We start from the raw sequence: 23,404 nt of genomic DNA, 5'->3' as shown, positions 1-23,404 counted from the left end.
GCCATGAAAGCCCCACTCATGGAGTTGATTGAGGATAAGGCGGCGCCAAGTAGTGTCATACGCCTTATTAATGTCAAAGACACACTGGACTCGCATTCGGGAGGACGACTGTTCAATCCCGTCTCCGGCCATCCTGATTTAGGTTTTCCGTGATTTCTCTAAATCATTTCAGGCAAATGCCGGGATGGTTCCTTTGAAAGGGCACGGCCGATTTCCTTCCCAATCCTTCCCTACCTCGAGCTTGCGCTCCGTCTCTAATGAACTCGTTGTCGACGGGACGTTAAACACTAACCACCACCACCACCACTAACGTCAAAGAAGACCCCTAGACAATGCTGGTTACGTAGGAAGGCCTGCTGGATGGCGGCCTCAAGCAGGGTCAAGTTGTCTATAGTGGAACGACATCTCCGAAAGCCACACTGAGAGGGGCTAAGGAGCTGCCTGGTCTCGAGCAGCCAAACCAGGCGGTGGTTGACCATGCGTTCCAACGTCTTCCCAACACAGCTCGTGAAAGCAATACTGCGATAACTACTGGGATGCATTTGGTCCTTCCCTGGTTTGAGGAGAGGAATCAAAATCGCCTCCCTCCACGAGTCAGGGTACGTGCCGGATAACCAATTCATATTAAAACAGTTCAGGAGAACTTCCTTGGATGGCAGCAACAAGTGCCGCAGCATGCTGTACCGGATTTGATCATGACCAGGTGCAGTATCATGAGCCACAGACAGCGCAGAGTCCAGTTCCCACATTGTGAAGGGGCAGTTATAGGGTTCAGAATTTAGAGACTGGAAGTCCAAGTGACCCCTCTCAATGGCAGTGCGGTAGCGGCAGAAATCTGGATCACAGTTACTAGTGGCGGTAGAGTCCGCAAAATGCATGGCCAGTGTCTCTCGGCGTCGTGAGGAAACATCCCTGATGCAGCAATGCCGTGACAGGTCGCTGGCTGAGTTTCCCGGAAATCCTCCTGATGGCTTCCCATACTTTCTTAGAACTAGTGGAGCGAGAGATGGAGTTCAAGAACGATTGCCATGACCGTCGTTTGCTCTCTTTAATCACTCGCCGCGCTCTGGCCCTTGCCACCCGAAAGGCCGCAAGATTGTCAGATGAGGGACGGCACTTGAAGCGGCGCAGAGCTGCATGGCGGGCTCGAATGGCTGAGCGGCACTGAGTGGTCCACCAAGGGACAGGACGCCTCTTGGGATGACTGGATGACCGTGGGATTGACAATTCAGCACCATGGGAGATCACGGCTGTAACATGGTCTACCCATTCGTGGACGCTGGCACGGTGTTCCAAAACAGCCAGTTGGCTGAAAAGTGTCCAGTCAGCTCTGCAGAGGTGCCACCAGGGCGGCACTGGTAATGCCACAGCCTCATCCAGTTTTAAGAGAGATTGGCAGACACACTCAGTTTGAGAAAACAGATGAACAGGAGTCAGATTTTAGCATACAGCCTCCATTTAAACCATGTTTAACAGAAAGTTATCAGAAACTGCCAGTTCATCTTTGCCAAAGCAGTTATAATCCCATTAGTATGCAGTATCAGTTATCTTTATTATTACACCAGAACATTCCGGGACTCAGAAATAAAGTAATTTTGAAAGTTAGTCCGCCTGAAAATGTACTGTTGTCCCAAGCATATTGCAACAAACGGTGTATTTCTATCGCTACTCGTTTAGTTTTTATTGCCGTTTCAAATATACCGGTCATTTTTGAAACACCCTGTATCTTACCCCTAGTGAGATAAGCCTCTACATCCTTACATTTGTCCTCTAGCCATCCCTGCTTAGCCATTTTGCACTTCCTGTCGATCTCATTTTTGAGACATTTGTATTCCTTTTTGCCTGCTTCATTTACTGCAGTTTTATATTTTCTCCTTTCATCAATTAAATCCAATATTTCTTCTGTTACCCAAGGATTTCTACTAGCCCTCGTCTTTTTACCTACTTGATCCTCTGCTGCCTTCACTACTTCATCCCTCAAAGCTACCCATTCTTCTTCTATTGTATTTCTTCGCTCCATTCCTGTCAATTGCTCCCTTATGCTCTCCTTGAAACTCCGTACAACCTCTGGTTCTTTTAGTGTATACAGGTCCCATCTCCTTAAATTCCCACCTTTTTGCAGTTTCTTTGGTTTTAATCTACAGTTCATAACCAATAAATTGTGATCAGTGTCCACATCTGCCCCTGGAAATGTCTTACAATTTAAAACCTGGTTCCTGAATCTCTGTCGTACTATTATATAATCTATCTGAAACCTGTCAGTATCTCCAGGCTTCTTCCATGTATACAGCCTTCTTTTATGATTCTTGAACCAAGTGTTACCTATGATTAAGTTGTACTCTGTGCAAAATTCTACCAGGCGGCTCCCTCTTTCATTTCTTTGCCCCAGTCCATATTCACCTACTACGTTTCCTTCTCTCCCTTTTCCTACTACCGAATTCCAGTCACCCATGACTATTAAATTTTCGTCACCCTTCACTATCTGAATAATTTCTTTTATTTCATCGTACATTTCTTCAATTTCTTCGTCATCTGCAGAGCTAGTTGGCATATAAACTTGTACTATTGTAGTAGGTGTGGGCTTCGTATCTATCTTGGCCACAATAATGCGTTCACTATGTTGTTTGTAGTAGCTTACCCACATTCCTATTTTCCTATTCATTATTAAACCTACTCCTGCATTACCCATATTTGATTTTGTGTTTATAACCCTGTAGTCACCTGACCATAAGTCTTGTTCCTCCTGCCACCAAACTTCACTAATTCCCACTATATCTAACTTTAACCTATCCATTTCCCTTTTTAAATTTTCTAACCTACCTGCCCGATTAAGGGATCTGACATTCCACGCTCCGATCCGTAGAACGCCAGTTTTCTTTCTCCTGATAACGACATCCTCTTGATTAGTCCCCGCCCGGAGATCCGAATGGGATTACCTCTGGAATATTTTACCCAAGAGGACGCCATCATCATTTAATCACACAGTAAAGCTGCATCATATGGACCTCATATGTCAGTTTATGAACGACATACTTTACGTCAGAGGGGCAGACAATGTTGTTGCCGATTTTCTATCTCATGTGTCAGTTTTATCTTCACAACTGGACCTCAGTGAACTCCCTAAATTGCAGACAAAGGCTACTGAAAACAGGACTCAAACTAGAGTTAAGGACGCTTCCTGGGTTTTTGTCACCCATCTGGTAATTACGGCACCTCTCTGCTGGGACATTTTTAATAGTATCCACGACTTTGCACATCCTGGCATTCGCGCCACCACACGTCTGGTATGTGAGCGTTTCGTCTGGCCCTGGGTGATAAAACAATGTTGCAGTTGGGCGTGAGTGTGCGTGGCTTATCAGTGCGCAAAAGTAGGATGCCATGCACAGACCCCCATGGGTACGTTCGATGTGGCAAAAAGAAGATTCCAACACATACACATTGATATTGTCAGGCCCTTACCCCCCTCGGGCCCCTTCCATTACATACTGTCTGCCATTGACAGGTTTACCCGCTGGGTAGAGGTAATTCGTCTCACAACTATCACAGCCGACGCAGTAGCCCGAGCCCTTTTATTAATGTGGATCTCGCGCTTCAGCTGCCTGGTTTCTATCACCACTGACCAGGACCGCCAATTCAAGTCCGTCCTCTTCCAACAGCTTTGTGAACTGCGTGGGGTGAAATGATTTCAGACTACAGCATACCACCCCCAGAGCAATGGGCTTATCGAACATTGGCACCAAACACTTAAAGCTTCCCTGATGTGCCACGCAGGGGAGTGGGCCAACACCTTACCATGGGTAATGTTAGGCGTTCGGGCCGCATACAAAGAGGTCCTTGGCGCATCCATGGCAGAAAAACTGTACAGAGAACCCCACACACTTCCAGCAGAGCTAGTCGAGATTTCACAGATCAAAGCAGCGACTTGACATTCGTTGGACATGTTAAGGAGTTAATTGCTAACATTCGTGTGCCTCCACCTCGACCACATTCGCCCCCTGCCATATTTCTGCATAAGGACTTGGCGTTGTGCACTCACGTCATGGTGCACATGACAGTGTTCAACCGGCACTCAGACCTCCATACTCGGGCCTGCACAGAGTCATATCACGGCATACCAACACGTTCGAGGTGCTCATTAATGGCACACCTCAAAAGGTATCTGTCTGCTGCCTCAAACCAGTGTGGTCACTGGGAGAACTGCCCGATACCCCACCCAGTCAGCCCCAACCCCCTCCTACACACACCTCACACGAGGCATCTACCAACAGTCTGTGGACGAGTGATGCCCATTCCTGCACTTGTGACATTACCCACTCCCAGTCGTGTGACAGTGCTACAGGTGCGTGTGACAGTGCTACAGGTGCGTGTGACATTCCCATAGAGAGTGATGCATATGATGACTCCCCCTCCTATGGGCAGCCCCCCGCCTCTCCCCTGTTAGGATTCTGGTTTCGGTTAAACACCCTTTACCTCCCCCCTGGGTGTTTACTTTACATGTATGCCCAAATATTTATGTTTTGTGCTCCACACTCTGGGGGAGGGGCTAATGTGGCGACTATCGACCAAGTCGCATGCAATATCTTTGTTTTGTGAAGCTCTTTGCGGCGGTCTGTGGCCGCACGTGAAAGCTTACACATGTGGAGAGTGACCAAGAATGTATTTAACTGCTTCCGAGTAAAAAAATACTGTTTTTTACATGTGGTATAGTGTGCATCATTGTATCCCGCAGTCCTATAACACTAAAACCCCCCAAAAATTTATGTGTTTGATTCTTTTTCTTTTTCACTGGTAGTTATAATTCGAATTAAGACACATTATGGACCTATACACGCATTTTTATCTATTGAATGCAATCAGTGAGGTTGTTTCAATAGTGTCTAGCTTCACTGACCTCCTCCTGTCACTTACAACTACACTGTATGTTCAGAAGTAGCTCTTTCAAATTCATCATATTTAAGGTTTTCACAGAGTATAAGTTTCACTATATCAGGCTTCTCATTATATCTCAAACAGTTAGCAAGATGTCAATGGAATGTTTAAAAAAACAGTCCGGTGGCTTGCCAATGTTTTTGTAAAAAAATATCTGCTGGACCTTGTGATGTGTGTTTACATAGTTATTGTAAACCTTACAAAGCAGCAGATTTGAGACAATATTTTGCAAATGCTGTCCATGCCTAGTTTTGGAATGTGTCAGAACAATTAATAGCATCTGTTGAAAAACAATCTTCGGAATTTTTCAATAGTGATTCTACACTCTCAAATGCCTCCCTTAACAAACATGCGAATGGATAATTCAAGTCTTCTAGTGTTGTAATTGAACTGTCAATGTTAATACATATACAACTTACAAATGTGCATTCTAAGAAGACTAAATCTGTTGAAAAATTCCATAATTGCTGGTAAGTATGTGTACAAGTACAGCACTGCATAGAACCAAGAACTCCCTCTCACGATTATTGGATTGGTGAAGATTTTTTTCAGGTGAGGAAATTTCTCTTGAAGGAACTGAAGGTATGCTTTTTTCATTTTGCAAGAGTGCAGAAACATCATTTTCGCTTGACAATAAAGTTTAGCTCCTTTGGTACTTTCATGAAGATATCGTCTACTAAGTTCATTTCCATGTTTAATGCTATAGTCTTTTAGGGTCCCTACTATGGCCTAGGCACAAGAACTTCTGATAGCAACATCTAAAAAGTTACAATACAGTTTCTGTTCTGATGTTGCAGTCGTTGTCCAAAATAAAACTGCAAATATGCACCTGCCATTTTTGTCAAACACATTTTTGATTTCTTCTTTCATTTCATCACTTCACTACCTGACATATTCTTGGGGAAGTCAGTCTGAATTGGGTATACAGTCAGCACCGGGTACATATTTATTCACAAATGACCAAACTTCAACACCAATTTTCATTTTTTTGACATTTTATAGCATCTCACCAGTAGCAGCCAGTATTTTAGATGAAGTTCCTACAGCCATTGCAGATGTTTTTTTGTCTTTTGACTAGCACTGTTAATGTGTTCCCCCCCCCCCCCCCCCCCCCCCCCCCAAATTGTCCTTCTACTTGAGTTTCACGTTATAAAAGTGACACATAAAAGAATTTTTGTCATGAAAATAGAAACCTTAGTCTTTTGTGCCTACCTATTTTTAACACACTACAATCACTTTCACAAACTAACGGTTAATTAAAAGCAGGTAATCCCAGTGATACCATATCTATATGATAGAAAAAAGTAGCTTTACTCATCTTTTAGAAAATCTTGTTCTATAATTATGAAAAATAAAGAGTAAAGAATACAGTAAACGCCAGAAATAAACACCCATTCCAAAATTCAAGCAAATGATGTATGTTTGCCACTTTCCTAACAGACAAATCCTGTGTTTAGTGCAATAACGCTGTATTTATATCTAGTTACCGATTGCAGTGAATTAAAGAGAAGCAAAGAGAAAAGATAAGCAAAAAAAAAATTTCAAAAATTCTACACTACTACACTTTCACATGCAATAAAGCAAGAAAATGTACTGTTGGAAGTCATCTAGTAAAGCTCTGTAAGTTGCAGATGGTGATTTTTTACTATGTATCTCAACTTTGATGCTTGTTTCTTGTCTCACTTTTATTTGTTAAGTGCTCTATCCAGGTATAAATAAAACATCCTTGGTTTAGCGTTCACTTTTCAATTACATAAAATGTTACAGAGACATATCTTGTTGTACCTACTCCATAGTAATTCAGTAGTGTGTGTTGGATAGGTTAGCAGATCATCATATCTAACACAGACATATTTATGCAACAACTATTTATTTACAATTGTAATTTTCACTCTTTTGTCATCTTTGTGCTGATTTCACATATAATATGGATATATTAAAAACAGTACAAGTCGAGCACTTGTATATTCAGATGTTTTGTGGTTAATCAATAAATTTCACTGAAATGTGCAAAGTTTAATAAACTTTGCTGAAATATACCGATTTCACATTTTATCGCACTTTTAAATTGACTGAAAACATAACGCTTGGGGTAGCATTAGAGTAACCATTTTTTACACATTTACAGCATATGCAAGCTTACATTGTATGGCAGAGAGTACTTCATTTACCAGTGTCACTTCCCCGTTTCCTGTTCCAGTCTCGTATGGTTCACAGGAAGAAAGATTACTGATAAGCCTTCTTGCGGGCTCGAATCTCTCAAATTTTGTCTGAGTAGTTTTTTCGCAAAACATACAAGGCAGGAAACAATGTACTGGTTGACTCTTCTAGACACACAAACTCTTGGAACTTTAACAGTACACCAAACTGATGCAGAACCCATCTTTTGCAGCATCTGTCACTGGAGATGGCTGGGCACCTCTGTGACACTTTTGCACTTACTAAATTAACCTGTAGCAAAACATGCTGCTCTTTGCTGGATCTTTGTGTTTCTCTCTATCAATCCTATCTGGTGTGGATCCCAGGCTGATAAGCTATATTCAAATATTGGTCAAACACGTGGTTTGCAAGCTACTTCCTTTGTTAATGGGCTACATTTCCTGAGGATTCTCCTGATGGATCTCAGTCTGACATCTGTCTTACCTTTGAATAATTTTTCTGGTTGCTCCACTTCAAACTGCTCTGTATGCATAATCCTAGGTATTTTATGGAAGTAACTGCTTCCAGTGATAGCTACATTTGTTTATGCTGAGTGTCAATTGCCATTCCTTGAACGAAGCATCCATCATCTGCAGCTCTTCCACATTTTGCTACAATTTTATAGTATTGTGTCTTCTCTGTATACAACAACATCATCATCCACAAAAAGCCTCATGGAACTTCTGACATTGCCTACTACAATGTCATTTGTGTACATTGTGAAAATAATGGTTCATAACACTCGCTTGGAGCACACCCAAAGTTACTTTTATTCCTAAAAAGTTCTCTCCATACCGAATGACATGCTGTCTTCTGTTTGCTAGAAACTCTTCAACCCCAACACACAGTTGGTCTGATATTCTGTATGCTCATATTCTGTTAATTCGGCGGAAGTGCTGAACTTAATAAAAGTGCCTTCTGGAAGTCAAGGAACACGGCATCTACCTGGGTGACTGTGTCTACTGTTTTTTGGGTCTTAATGGAAAAAGAGAAAGCTGGGTTTCACACAACCTCTCCAGAAATAACATAATATGCATGCATAAAACTGGTTCCAAAATTCTACATCAGGCCAATGTCAGAGATAAATGTCTATAGTTTTGCAGGTAAACCTGACAACCCTCCCTAAAAATGGAAATGACCAGTGCTGTTTTTTGCATACTTAACAATGCTTTTCTTCTCAAGAGACCTACTCTATGTAGAATCAAATTGACAGATTCTTTACTATCCTTTGATCACTTAATTCAATATCTTTCACTCTGTTGTTTGTGTGGCTATTTAAAGGAGTGAACAGTTTTAGAAAAATGCATGTAATACTTGGACAGTTCCATTCTCTGTTTTAATGCCATTATGGTCACAGGGCATTTGGATCAATATCTTTAATCTGTTTACTGATTTAATATATGACTGAAACTTCTTTGGATTTTCTGTGAAGTTAGTATGTAGAATTTTACTACTGAATTCGCTGAACACTTCACGATTAAGTCTCCTTATGTTAATTTTGGCTTTGTTTAATTTTCGTTTGTCTGTGATTCTTTGGCTACATTTAAATTTGCAGTGAAGGTCTCTTTGCTTTCATAGCAGCTTTATAATGTGGTTGTGGAATCGGGGTGGGTCTTTTCTGTTCCCCACAATTTTGCTCAGCATGTAACTGTCTAAGGCATATTGTACAGTTCTCTTGAACTTTGTCCACTGATGCTCAACATCATCCATGCTTGAGAGGAAATTTTCATGTAGAGCTATTAGGTAATATGAAATCTGTCTCTTGTCGCTCTTGCTAAACAGAATAATCTGTCTACCTTTCTTTGTATTCCTATTTACAGCCGTATTCAGTGATGTCATAATGACCTCATGATTACCAGTTCCCTGTCCTATGCTAACAAAGCCAAAAAGTTTGGTTCTGTTTGTTCCAGCAGGACTCGGATTTGATCTTCATGAGTCAGTTGTCCGATGAACTGCTCAGGGTAATTTTTGGGATAAAGCACTTACAATGATTTTACTCAATTCTCTGCCCCTACTACCCATCCTAATCACTTGATTCTCCTATGCTGTAGCTGATAACTGACAATCTTCACCTGAATTATAACACAACCAGGAAATTTAGATGAATATTCTCCAAGTTTCCTCTCAGATGTTCTGTTATTACTGGTGCTGAGGCAGGGGATCTATTAAAGCATCTGATAACCATGTTTGAGCCACCTTTCACACTTATCTTCATCCAAATTACTTCACATTCTAAATCTTTAATAATTTCACTAGATTTTATTGCTTATAAACTCACCTATCTTCATGATATACATTCCAGTCCGAGTTTAGAATTTCATGGCTACTGACATTTGGTTTCAGCTAGCTTTCTGTCCCAAGTAGTATGTGAACAGTTATCATTTATTAGTGAAACTAGTTCTGGGACTTTCCCATAGACACTCCTGTCATTAACTGATACTATATTAACATTTCCTTTCACAAATCTGCTATGAAGAATGCTACCCTGTATGGACCCAGAACATTTCTTTTTGGGCCTGGGAAGGGATTTCTGTGCTAAAATCCCATATGTGGATGCTGCAAGTCTTCCACTACCTTGGTAACCTCTCACTGGATGTAGTGCACACTTGATCCATTAAGGGGGAGGGGTCCAACGTTTCTCCATCGGATAGCACAAGTTGAGAAAACCGCCTTCAAGATCATCACAGAATAGTCTGAGTCTTTCACTCGGTTCCAAATCAGAGGACAGTAATTAGTTCTGAGAACTAGGGTACAAAATGATATCTCTGCTTCCACCTCATGGATGAGGCTAGCTGTCTTCAACAAATCAGCTAGCCACCTCGAGGAACCAAGGATGTCCTACGAACCCACGTGACAGGCACCATTTGCGCTGACGTGAGCCTGATTTGCAACCAGGTGCAGTCACTACACACAAACAGTGCCAGCATAGCCTCATCCACATCTTGGACGACACCCCCTGGCAAGCAAACAGAGTGGACACTGATCTTCTTTCCCAACCTGCCCAATATTTCAATGAGCTGCTCAAACACCGGCCTAACATTGGAGCTCCCACCAACACACAATCCCAACCTCTGTGCTTCTCCGCACCTCTCAAGAGCATAAGCCATGCTCCCAACACATAAGACATGCCATGCCAGCTCAGAAGTACCTTCAGCAGTGGTCAGTACCTCAAAACTGTTCTTGAGACATAAAGGAGCAGCCATACTGTCAGTATTAACTTTGCCTTACACCCAGTCATTCATGACCCCAAGACTATTCGCCAATCACCATCAGGCAAATTTGGGCCAGCAAAGACGTGTGGACCTGAAGGTGCAGTGGCAACAGAGTGGCACAATAGGCTACAGCAATGCCAAAGCAACTGTCTCTGATGCTCCAATGCTACTGCAGCCAAGGGCAGCAACCTGAAGCTTGTCAACCAGGGTCAACACAGCTTCCAGTTGTTTACATGCAGTGGGCAATTCCATACACAACAGGTGCAGTCCCTATCCATACTTAAACCAATTTCAGTCTCTAGCACGAGTAATGTAACACTAACCCAAGAAGTCACTGGGTGCAATCTAAGTTCTGCTGCCATGCTACCTCTAACCTATAATACCAATGAAAGGCACTTCACACAAAGGTAACGCACTAAAATGTACACCAAAAAGCTTAATTAAGAGTAAGGTAGTAAACACTAGTCTACATGGTAAAATAAACAGGAACAGTTTACTTTTTCATAGAAGTACATGAAAAACACAGACGAAAATTAATTAATGTGTATTAGACAAACTGCTACAGCTCCAGGCGCGTCCTCTTGTCTCTGCAACTGCCACTACACTAGTCTCATCCCACATTATGTATAATTAGTCTTTGTTTATCAAACAAATTAGAGTGTGTATGACAGAAAGGAACTCTGAAATAAAACTACACTCACACGAAGATCTAAAGTCTCCTACAAAATTTAAGCAACAGATGAGACATGAAAACCTAATACGTTACATGTGGCAGAGAAGTTACCTGCCAAATAAGAGAGGAAGGGAAGTTACCTTCATACTTCAGTACACATTAAATATATTTTCCACACAATATTTCACCTCTTATAAGTTTTGTCATCTGCAGTGAATGTACATGGTGACACATGGGAGACAGACGATTTAGAACTGCGTAGTACTAAGGGCGTGGTGGTGGGAGGTGGTTGTGGTGGGAATAGCTCTGATCCACACAAGACGCCATTTCTTTTACTTCAGTCACTATGGACGAGTGGGACTTGGAACGTCAAGTGTTTGTCTATGACAGTTTCGTGAAAAGTGGTGAGTTTAGTATTGCTATGCAGCAATTGTTTCGTGTGCGGTTTAATGTCGATCACATGGAGCTGTTCCGAGCTGTAACATAATCCTCAGATGGGTGGAAAACTTCAGATCAACCGGAAACATACTGGGTAAAAAGCATCCTGGCCCTGAGAGGCAAAGTAACAACACCAGAAAGTGTAGAAAGGGTAAGGCAAGCAGCAGTCAGAAGCCCAGGACGGTCAGCTAGACATCAGGCTAGTGAGTTACGAATCAATCGTGAATCAGTTAGATGAATTTTGCATTAAGAATTAAAATTCCATCCCTACAAAAAGCTCATTGTCCAACAACTTAAGAAAACTGATTTTGCTGTACAAGAAGACTTCGCTTACAGAATGCAAGTGATTTTGGGATCGAATGAAAATGAAATTTTATTGACGAATGATGACGCTCATTTTCATTTAAACAGGACCGTGAATAAGCAAAACCTTCGTTACTGGGCTCCAGAGCATATACATCTTATCCACCAGTGTCCTCTACACTCAGAAAAAGTGGTGTGCTCTTGGCTCTGTTGGCATTATCGGATCTTATTTTTTTGAATAGAACAGGGCCACAGTTACTGTTAATTTGGTTCGTTACATTCATTTGCTTGAGACATTATTGAAACCAGAACTAAGAAGACGAACAAAACCCTTTAAAACGCGTTTGGTTCCAGCAGCAAGGGGCAAATCGAACACCGCAAACACTTCAATGGCAGTTCTTGGACGCATGTTTCCTGGCCGGGTTATCTCACGTTTTGGCAATGTTCCTTGGCCTCCCAGGTCTCCCTACTTGTCAGTATGTGACTTTTTTCTGTGTGGGTACCTTAAGAACTATGTCTATAACCATAAACCACAGACTTTGGACAAGTTGAAGAATGCAATCATTCAAGAAATTGCTGCCATCCCTGCAGATGTTTTAGTCTGTGTGATGGAGGATTTTGAGAAGAGACTTGAGTCCTGCATTTGAAATGATGGTCATCACCTTGACAACATTATTTTTCACAAATAACTTTGTTAACTAAAATGGCAAATAATGAGTTTTTATTTTGTGTAAATAAACATGCATTAATTTTCAAGTTAGCTGAGTATTATTTCATTAAAAACCGTTTGTCTCACGTATGTCACCCTGTATATGCCCAGAGGCTGCCAAGTTAAGCAGATAGTTTTTCACGTATGTCCTCCACAATGGCCTCATGGCCTGCTGTTCCTCTCAAACCATTTCTTCGTCATAATGTTTGTATCACAGTGACAGTGCCTGTGCACTTTACTGTCGCTACCTACACTTGCTGCATCACCAAAATGATTTGTCACCAGTGGGAGATGGCTTATCAGTTTATGCACAGCCAAACAGAGGCACACAATCTATGCCGGTAACACAGTGTCCTCTAAATTACAAGGAAACAGAATGGCTTGCCAGTACTTACCAGCAGAAGGCAATTTCTAAGTAGAAACCACTCTTCTGGCTTTCGACTGTTAGTTCCTTCCTGCAGGGGAAAAGAGAGATAGGTTGGGAAAAATCAGAAAGCATGGCAATGTCACTCACACAAACATATCGTCACATTTTGCCACCTTCCTTAAGTTTACATCTGCTGACATACCTTCCCTTTTCCTTTTTACCGTTTTCCTCTTGCCAGTCTTGGTAGCATTTCTTGTTTATTTACTCAATGACTTATTCTGTCCCTTTTTTATCTTCATGTTTTTTGCTCTCTCTCACTGGTATTCCACAGCCCCTTCTTTTCCACTTACTCCAAAATACATCTCATCTCTGGTCTGAAGATGGCACAGAATTTCTCTCTCCCCCTGCCCCCCCCCCCCCCCCTCTGCCCCTCATCATACTGAACATGGGTGGAACCCCCTCAACATATATGCTGAATGACCTGTCCCTCCTTTCTAACCTTCCCCAACACATTCCTCTATCCTCCTTAAGCAAGCAACTAACAGTCTTGAAGGCTAGGCTAGTTTATTTACTTTTACACGTTTCCACTGACAACACTTGAAATTTCATCTTTAGTGTTTGTGTTCTCTATGTACTTTTACAGTTTTCTCTAACTATTTTTCCTTTTGATAAACAGTATCTTGTTGCTGACAATGCTCTGTAAAACAAACGCCATGGCTACAGTTTCATTCTTGACCAACTGTGGAACTTGAGATTCTGTTGAGCACTGCCTGTAATGCAGAGGTGGGAATTTGTTCTACAACACACTCAATTCCAACAACCAACCTGGTTTGAACTTACATTTATTATTATTATTATTGCCTACATCCTTTGCATGGTGATTACGTTTAATTTAATGCTTATGAGCTTGTACATGGTGGTCAGAAACAGTTTGAAAAGATTTCAAGGCTGTTCCTGGGGAGCTTGTGCTGAGAAATAATTTTTAAGAAAAAAATTTGTTATGTTGCGCTTTTTCCAAATTATTTAGTAGGGAAGATAGCCAATTAAGTAGTCATGTGCACAAACTCAAGCAGCTACCCAGAGGTGGTGTTGCCAAACGTGCTTTCATTTGGTTTCTTAAAACTGAACAAGAGAGCAAATACAAAACTTGCACATGGGACGGTAGTAAGGATTGAAACTGAATCAATGCTGACAGTTTGGTGCACCATCACCTATGCTATGAGAACAACTGACATTAATTGTATTGGCAGGCTGCTTGCATTTATGGGTATGATGACCAAATTGACTAGCTTCAGTGCTAAATAACTTGGAAACTGCGCAATGAATCGAATGTTTTTCTCAACAATTACTTCTCAGCCCAACATCCGCTGCAACACCTTACAATATTTTCAGACTGTTTCTGGCCACAAAGTATAATGATTATTCAATGCAGAAAACACATAAAAGGAATAACAGAGTGCATATTGATAAGGGCATTTACACTGTATTGACAACGAAGTTACTGGGCATACGGCTAGTGTTCTGAAAGATTGGAGGAAGAAATTAGATGCAGCACCCAACAGAAGTAATTTAGGGAAACCAGACTAAACATAAAACAGGTTGGCCTGATTTCAAGTAAATAAATAATCCTCCCAAACAAGGAACCACTGTTCACATTGTGCTGTCTTATTCTGAAGCAGAAAAGTGTTCATTTTGAAAATATCTGACAAAAAAAGCTCTAACACAACTTTTGTTACTAAATACATGTATCTCATCTGTAACATAATCAATGCCAGGAGAAAAACAAGCCTGTAGGTATTTTTTGAAACTAAGGAAAACCTGTATTAGAATGACATGGATGTGCTTCCGAAAGCCATGACGAATATAGGATGCTGGTTTTGGCTGGTTATCTGATCTAGTAAAGACTGCCAGTCTTGCCTGTGAAATGTAGGCAGAGCTCATCATCTGTAGCATCATCATCAGGACCGATGGCAGATGTTTGGTACAGTGCCCAGCGAAGCATCTGAATCAGAGGCTCAGGCAGTTCTGTGACTATGCAGGCTGTAGATTCCTTGACATGTGCTATAGTGCAGTGGGGGTCCAGGTTCTGCTTCAGACGCCAAAGGTCCACTACGCTCAGGTAACAACTACGAAAGTAGCAGGGGCTGTGAAGAATGAACTGGGCAGTTTTTTAAGTTAGAGGGTCTTGGGAAAATACAGGAAGGGCTTCAGTCTCAAAGGATGCAGGACAAACACAGGGTGAGGGTGGACACAGCAACAGTCAGTACTGTAGTGGTAAATCATCATAGCTGTGTTGGATACGAATCAAAGTTCTAAACGCTAATAGAAAGCACTGAAGCTGACTAAAGCACTGAAGCTGGGGACAAACTCAGCTGAAATTCTTATAAAAGGACCTAATTGTGTTCAGAAAAAAATAAGCTAAATACCACTGGTGGTGGACTGCTTGTTGCTATTAAGAGCTAGTTTATCTTGTATGAAATTGCGGTAGATAGTTCCTGTGAGTTAGTATGGGTAGGATTCATACTTGAGAACCAGAATAAATTAGTAATTGGTTTCTTTTACAAATACTCTAACTCAGATAATACAGCTTTTGAATAGTTAAAAAAAACTTCAGTCTCATTTCAAATAGGTACCCGACTCATACAATTATAGTTGGTGGTGACTTCAACCTATCGAAAACACAGTGGTGAAAATACATGGTTAAAATTGGTGGTAGGTATAAATCATCATCCGAAATCCTACTGAATGCATATTCAAAAAATTATTTTGAGCAATTAGCTCAGGAGCTCACCCTAAGTGTAAATGGTTGCAGAAATATACCAGACTTCTTAGCAAACAAATAACCCTGAGCAAACAGGAAGCATCAAGATGGATACAGGGGTTACTGACCACAAGGTGGTTGTAGCGAGGATGAATATCACAAAAAATAAATGGAAAATACATCTATTTTAAAAAGTACATAAAAATATGTTTGACACCTTCTCAAGAGACAGTCTCCATTCCTTCCAAACTAACTACGTAAGTGTTGGTCAGATGCCGCTTAAATACAAAGAAATAGTATTGGCAGCAACTAATAGATTTGTACTGAATAAGTTAATAAAAGATGGCACTGATCTCCCATGGTACACAAAACAGGTCAGAACACTGTCAAAGAAGCAATTAAAAAAGAATGCCAAATTTAAAAGAATGTAAAATCTCAAAAGATTGGTGAAGTTTTAGTGACGCTCAAAACTTAGTGTGGATTTAAATGTGGGATGTTTTTAATAGCTTTTACAGCAAAACTCTGTCTCTAAATTTGAATGAAAATCTGAAGAGCTTCTTGTCTTAGGTAAAGTATATTACGTGATACCAATGTTAACATTACCGACAACAGTGCCAATAAAGCGTACTTACAGAACAAAGTTTTCTAAAACCCCTTTGCCAAAGAAGATGGTGTAAATATTCAAGAATTTAAATCAGGAACAGCTACCAACATGAGTAACTTAGAAGTAGATATCCTTGGCATAGTGAAGCAGCTTAAACTGCTTAATAAAGGCATCTTATGGTATAGATTATGTACCAATTAAGTTCCTTTCAGACTATACTGATACAATAGTTCAATACTTGTAGACATATACAGCTGCTCACTAGACGAAAGATCCATACCTAAATACTACAAAGTTGCACAAGACAAACCAATCTACAAGAAAGGAAATAAGAATAATCCGATGAATTACAGACACTTATTGTTGACGTTTATTTGCAGCAGAACTGTGGAACATAAACTGTGTTCAAACGTTGAGAGTTACCTCAAAGAAAACTGTCTACTGCCACATAGTCAGCAAGGATTCAAAAAATATCATTCTTGTGAAACGCAACTATATATATACACACACACACACACAAAGTGTTTAGTGCTACTGGCTGGGATCTCAAACTGATTTCATATTTCTAGATTTCCAGAAGGCTTTTGATTCTGTTCCTTAAAAGTGACTTCTAATCAAATTGTGAGCCTATGGGGGTGGGGGTGGGGGTGGGGGTGGGGGTGGGGATTGTCTCAGTTGTGCAAAAGGATTTGTGATTCACTGTCATCAGAAAGGCCACAGTTTGTAGCAATCGAAGTGTTATAGGTCCTCTGTTTTTCTAATCTCTATAAACGATTTAGGGGACAATCTCAGCAGTCCTCGCAGACTGTTTGCAGATAATGCTGTCATTTACCTTTGAGAAAAGTCGTCAGCAAACTAAAACCAATGGCAAAATGACCCGAGACACGGTATCTGCATGGTGAGAAAAGTGACAATTGTCTCTCAATAAGGAGAAGTGTGAGGTCATCCACATGAATGCTAAAAGAAATCAGTTAAATTTCAATTTCATTATAAATTACACAAGTCTAAAGGCTGTCAGTTCCACTACATACCTAGTAATTAGAATTACAAACAACTTAAAAGATAATGGTGTGGGAAAGCCATACCAAGATTGTTATTTATCAGCAGAACATGTAAAAGATGCAACATGTCAACTAAAGATACTGCCTACACTACACTTGTCCATCCTCTGGACAGGTACAGCTGTGAAGTATGAGGTCCTTACCAGACAGGATTAACAGAGGACATCAAAAAAGCCCAAAGAAGAGCAACTGATTTTGTACTATTGTGAAACTTGGGACAGTGTCTCTTGGACATGATACCGAGGTGGGTGGCAATCATTAAAGCTGTTTGATAGTGGAACAGTAGAGAAATAGTCAGTAAGTGATTTAATGAACCTTCTGCCAAGTACTTGAGTGCTATGATCAGTCATGTTAATGTACATGAAAGGAGATGAAACAATATTTGATATGTAACAGACTAGTAGACTGTCATGAAATATGTTACGAAGTTACCAAGTTTATCCAATAACCTTATGTTACTACACTTATACTCTTGTTTTATTTGATAATAACGCATTTTGTGCTAAAAAACTGGCATAACATGAAAAATTAACTGTGAAAGCAGGCAATGTACCGTATTTACCTGAATATAGGACGACCTCAATTTTACAGAGGATGCTTCAGAAAAAATTATTTTTTAACATTCTCTAACTAATCAAAGTTAAAAACTTTTACTGCTGAAAGGGTTTTACCTAAAAAGTTTATAAAGTGTCTATTTAAAGTTATGTCATTTACTCACTGTCTACATTATACAAAGAGTGATAAAATAAACAAAACAAAATGATTTACATGAATTTTTAACTTTACTGTCTTTTTTTGTTCCTGCCATCTGTGGTATCACTATTTTTAATCATCATCATCAACATTCTAGCAGGACAGCTGTGAAACTTATATCTTCATTGTCACAAATACTTGGCCATTTCTGAGGTTGTGGTTACAGTAGGATCTGAGAACATGAATTTTTTTTCCTGAACATGCAGCAGATTTCACTTCAATATTAATGTGAGAAATTTACATCATCTCTGGCTTCCAAACACACTGCCTGTCTGCCACTCTCTCATTGTCTGTTTAAGAACCCTATCATTCCTGTTATACCTCACGATGAGCCTCGACAACATTGCTGCACAAAATACATAAGTAGGCCACTGGCCATAACCTATACTTTTAGCATCTGTTGCAGAAATCTATGCTACTGTTGAGCATTTGTCCAATTTTGAAGTCAATTTGATTCTGAGTACAAATGGATTCAGGCAAACTGCAGTTTAAACACGGTAGATATTCCTAAAAAAAGGTACAGTACATTCCTGTGATTGGCAGCATGATAAAATTTGCTATCAGGTTACCACTCCCTTCCCTGCATCCATCGTAGTTCTCAACTAAGCTGCCCCCCCCCCCCCCCCCCCCACCCTCCACCCCACTCCTCCCCAATCATTTCGTAATGCTGTGCTTGAGCAATACAGAAACATGGATGGTTAGGATGCAGGTTATAATGCAACAACAGCAACTAATACATAAATAAATGGTCACAATCATGTTTCAAGTCCAATTCTTGAACTTTGGCTTGTCCTGTGATCTAGTGACATCTGCTGGTATTATCTCCGCAATGGGTCTTTCTGCTGTAATATATTCTTACAGTAACAATTGTGGTTAGTTTAATGTGATTTACTTCGTTTATCAGACATTCAGTTCTGAGTTAATTTTGTTTCTCATATCATCTAAATGTCACTATCTTGCTCTAAAGCTAATTAAAAACTTGTGACATTTCCCCCAAAATTCTAATACATGAACTGAAACTAAATTTTTAATTTGCAAGCCACTTGGTAAATCATTATAGTTTCTCATAACCAAACAAAGTACTGACTTGAGTTCAGAATCAAATGATGGTTTTTGATAGACAAGACTTTCGCCTCTGAAAGTTACTTAAAATGTGTGTGTATGGTATCCATACATGTATGAGAACTTTTATGGCAAACCTGTTCAAATAAAACAAAAGTTTGTAAGTTGATAGAATTTAATGCTACTTCCTCCTGTGTTTCACAAAATTGTCAGGTTTTAAACAGAGCATTAGACTGTAGTGTCTAGCTCACAACGTCTCGCATATCACTTACACTAGCACCACTAGTCAAATGTCACACGACTGTGTGACCGAGGTGAATACTGCACTGAACGAATCGGCTATTCAGGAAATGTTGAGCCTATTTGAACAAAAGCATTGTTTGCTAAGCCCTGCCCTTTGGAATTCTTCAAAATAAAGTTGTACAAAACCTCAAAAGTCAAAGCTTTACCTGTAAGTGCAGGATGGCCTCTATACAGTATTAATCTCTTAAATGATGTAAAATCATTGACCTCAGCAATTATGGTTTAGTTTGTGAATATAAGATAACCCATATTTTTCAAAAGATGAATTTGGGAAAAACCTTGTGTTATAATCAGGTAAATATGGTAATAGGCAGTAGAAAATTCCATGCTTGTGTGTACGTACCTGGTCGGAGTTCAACAAGGGAACAGTGCTGCTCAACCCATAATAAGGTGGAGCGGTATAAGTCATCAAGGCTTGCAGTGCTCACAGCTGCTGTATATGATGACAAAAGTGGTTCAAATAATATGCTAAACTGAATATGTGTTAAAGTAAAATACTATAATCCCAAACAAATAATATGAAACATGATTAATTTTAACAACTGTTAAAGAATGAGTGATAAACAGTAAGTGAACAAAAGGTCAGAATTAGAAAATATATGCTACTGAATATTAAATAAGGAATTGTAATAAATAATTGTTGGCAAAAAAAGACTTTAGAAAGAAAATCCTACGAGATAAAACCTGACCCATCAGACTTCGCTAAGCAACTAGAAAGGAGAATGTCTGAACTTAAGTCTTACAATAATTACAATATTCATATATATTTTCAATGGAAGGCTAGAATAGTCTTATATATTTACTACAGCAGATGCTAGTAAAATGAAAAGTACTGAAAAAATAAATTCATTCCTGTAAAGTAAGTAAAAATGGGATTTCCCCCTCATGGCAAAAATATGGTTGGTCAATAGCAACTAGTCATGTCACCCAATATGCAAGGGAGCATTTAAAATCAAAACAAGAAAAAACAAACGTACACAAAATTTATGAGGAAGAACAATTACTTAGATAGAAGGCTGAGGCCACTGCCAGGATATCATTAGAAATTTAAAGGTGGTGCATAATCAAGAAAGAAGGGAACACAAACAAAAATAAGACTGACAACATATGGAGCGGAAAAATGGAAGTGGCAGGAGGAAGTAAAACATAGTACTGATGTTGCAAATTAAATTTTTTGTGTCTGCCAAGGATCAAATACAAAAATAACGGAATGTGCCTTGTTATCAACTTCTTACCTCTTGAGCCTTTTCCGTTTTGTTGTTTTTTAAAAACCTCCTTTAGGTGCCTTGCCAGGAGTCAAGATCACACTGAAAACTCTACAGAAGCAGAAGCAGACAATGTGGAGCTGAAGAATAATCATAGAAACTTGCAGCAGCCATGTGCAGTGGATCACACTGACTACAACCACCACCTCCTCATACTACAGACCTCGTGACAAACTCTAAATTCTGAAACAATGACTGTTAAAAAAAGTAAAGCAAAGTCTGTGGTGCTAGCCCATGGCTGGGCTATTGGCCTATCTGTAGGGAGACTGCAGCCTTTCTTTTCTGTGGTACTAGGAGATGCAGGGTGGCAGGTAAATCGTCTTGGTTGCCTTTTACACACAAGAAGACTCCCAGTACTCATTTAATACCAGGTTGAGTGGATCTGAAGCCATACTGGAGGGACTTGAACAAGGAAAAATCCCCACTCCTATCTGGGATTGAACTCGGGAGCCCCAAGGCCAAAGTCTAACACCTTGCGTGCTAAAGACCATGGCCACACAGTGAATGTTACTGGTGGCAAAAGCTATAACCACTAATGGCAACCAAGTTTCTGTGAGATATATGAGGCTTCTTTTTTAAGTAAGGTCCGTATTGTTGTAGACACTAGTGGATTGCGTGTATACCGCAACGAGCACGTGCGTCGTGTACCAGCATGCCTCGGGAACAACTGTGCTCAGTTTCAGCTCTGTAGCTAACCTGTACAGTTCTGATCTATGCTTTCAAAATGTTTAAGACTATCAACTCACCTGCCATATGTGAGGTTTGTTCAGTGATATGGTTTTTGTCAGCAAGGAACCTGTCTGCTGCAGAAATTTATCAACATACTTGCAAAGTGTACGGCAAAGTGCGTAAGTGGGTACGAGAATTCAAATATGGCCGTGACAACGTCCTTGAGGAGGACCGCTCCGGTCGCCCTCTTTGATGATGACAGACGATTTGGTGGCTTCAGTTGAAGGGAGGATTCGTGAGAACAGGCACTTCACAATAACAGGTCTCTCAAACGAATTTCATGATGTGTCGAGATCAGTGCTTTACAACACCGTTTCTGAACACCTAAAGTTTAGGAAACTGTGCTTCTGTTGGATCCTGAAACTCCTAACAGAGGACCACAAAAACCAAAGATTTGAGTGTGCGATGAAGTTCTTGACTTGTTACCACGAAGAAGGTGACGGCCTCTTGAGTCAGATCGTAACTGGAGACAAAACATCGATTTCCCATATCATGCCCAATTCGAAGCAACAGAGCATGGAATGGAGACACAGAGCATGGAATGGAGACACACACACACACACACACACACACTTGCCTGTAAAGGTGTAGACCAAACCTCTGCCCCAGCACAAAATCATGGCATCGGTGTTTTGCGATAGGCATGGTGTTTTGTTGGTCAACTTCATGCAACGAGGAACCACTATCAATGCAGATGCTACGCAGAGCAATTCAAAACAAAAGATGCGGCATGCTGACAAAGGGAATTGTCTTTCACCATGACAATGCAAGACCACGCACTGCAGGTCAGACCTACAATTTATTGGACAGTTTTGGCTGGGAAGTTTTAGACCACCCATCCTACAGTCTTGATCTTGTGCTGAGCGATTACCATCTGTTCCTCCACCTGAAAGAACACCTCACTGGCAACCGTTACAATGACGACGAAGATGTAAAAATGGCAGTGAAGTCTTGGTTATTGGAGCAGGATCAAAGTTTTTATTAAGAGGGTATTTTAAAATTGGTTGAGAGGTATGATAAGTGTTTCAACAAACTTGGCAATTATGTCGAAAAGTAGAGTGAAATATGTACTTTCTGAAAATAAATTTACTTTTTTGAAATAACCTTTCATCGTATACTTAGGCTCAAATGGACCTTACTTAAGGCTCTATTTTACAGAAAATCAGACATAGAAGAGTATGTGTTGGATTTCAAATTATTTCTTTTTGCACACGTTATTCTTAACAGAGTTCTTGTTGGCGGCACATAAAAATGTATTTAAAAAGTCTTGCTACTAGCTTAGTTTTGTGCACATGTGAGAATAGTTCTTATGTTGACAGAATAGTTACATTCTTGGGATGCTATACAGGTGTTTTGTGCCACACCGAATAGGAAACCATGATAATGAGCCAAAACTGTTTTCAATCCCCAAAGTCAATGGTCTTCACTGGAAATGGACAACAGCCATGCAACGAGGCAATTTTAAAGTTAGACAAAATTTGAAGGTTAGCTGAGCATTTTGTCATTCTTTCATACTGTCTCAAGATATATGTGTTTCATATTAGGGATCCAAAGGCACTTGCTGGCTGCTGAACCCATCCTCATAACCTTTCTCAGCTCATACTTGTCCGAGGTCTACTGCACAATGTTTTTGAATTTTATCTTCTTTTCATATCCTCAGAATGAATGTACAGTGGTACCTAACCAGAAACTGCAGAAAAGAGCATTGCAAATTCCCTACTTATGTCACACTTGTAGCATGCCTCACTCCATACACTTGGACCTGTCATGAAACATGGTAATATGGCCTAGACTTGTGATCAGTAAGGAAGCCCAGTTACCATGTTCACTTCACTTTTTTTGTTGTTTTCACTCTGTGTCTGTTACATGTTACTCATAAGTTCATTGCTGATTGTCTACTACAGTCACAGTTACAATGCAATACAGTTGCCTACCTGGTTCAACAATTATGGGCCACATTCAGATTTACAATAATGGAACATGAAGTGGCAAATATACAAAACTGTATTTGTCAATTTTTATTTGATTTTTGTAGA

The 23,404-nt window shown here is 40.2% G+C and overlaps 1 protein-coding gene across 1 annotated transcript in view; it reads right to left on the bottom strand.

The window, feature by feature from the left end:
* The window catches only part of LOC126271650 (MLX-interacting protein), a 392,142-nt gene that overhangs the window by 33,918 nt on the left and 334,820 nt on the right, over window positions 1-23,404 (bottom strand). The window contains exon 15 of the mRNA XM_049974169.1: window positions 19,718-19,847. Coding sequence (XP_049830126.1) covers window positions 19,718-19,847 — 130 coding nt within the window. The remainder of the gene's footprint in view (window positions 1-19,717; window positions 19,848-23,404) is intronic.

The sequence above is a fragment of the Schistocerca gregaria genome, chromosome 1 (genome assembly GCF_023897955.1).
Source record: "Schistocerca gregaria isolate iqSchGreg1 chromosome 1, iqSchGreg1.2, whole genome shotgun sequence".
NCBI classification, from domain to species: domain Eukaryota; kingdom Metazoa; phylum Arthropoda; class Insecta; order Orthoptera; family Acrididae; genus Schistocerca; species Schistocerca gregaria.
This window is presented reverse-complemented; position numbering and strand designations above follow the sequence as displayed.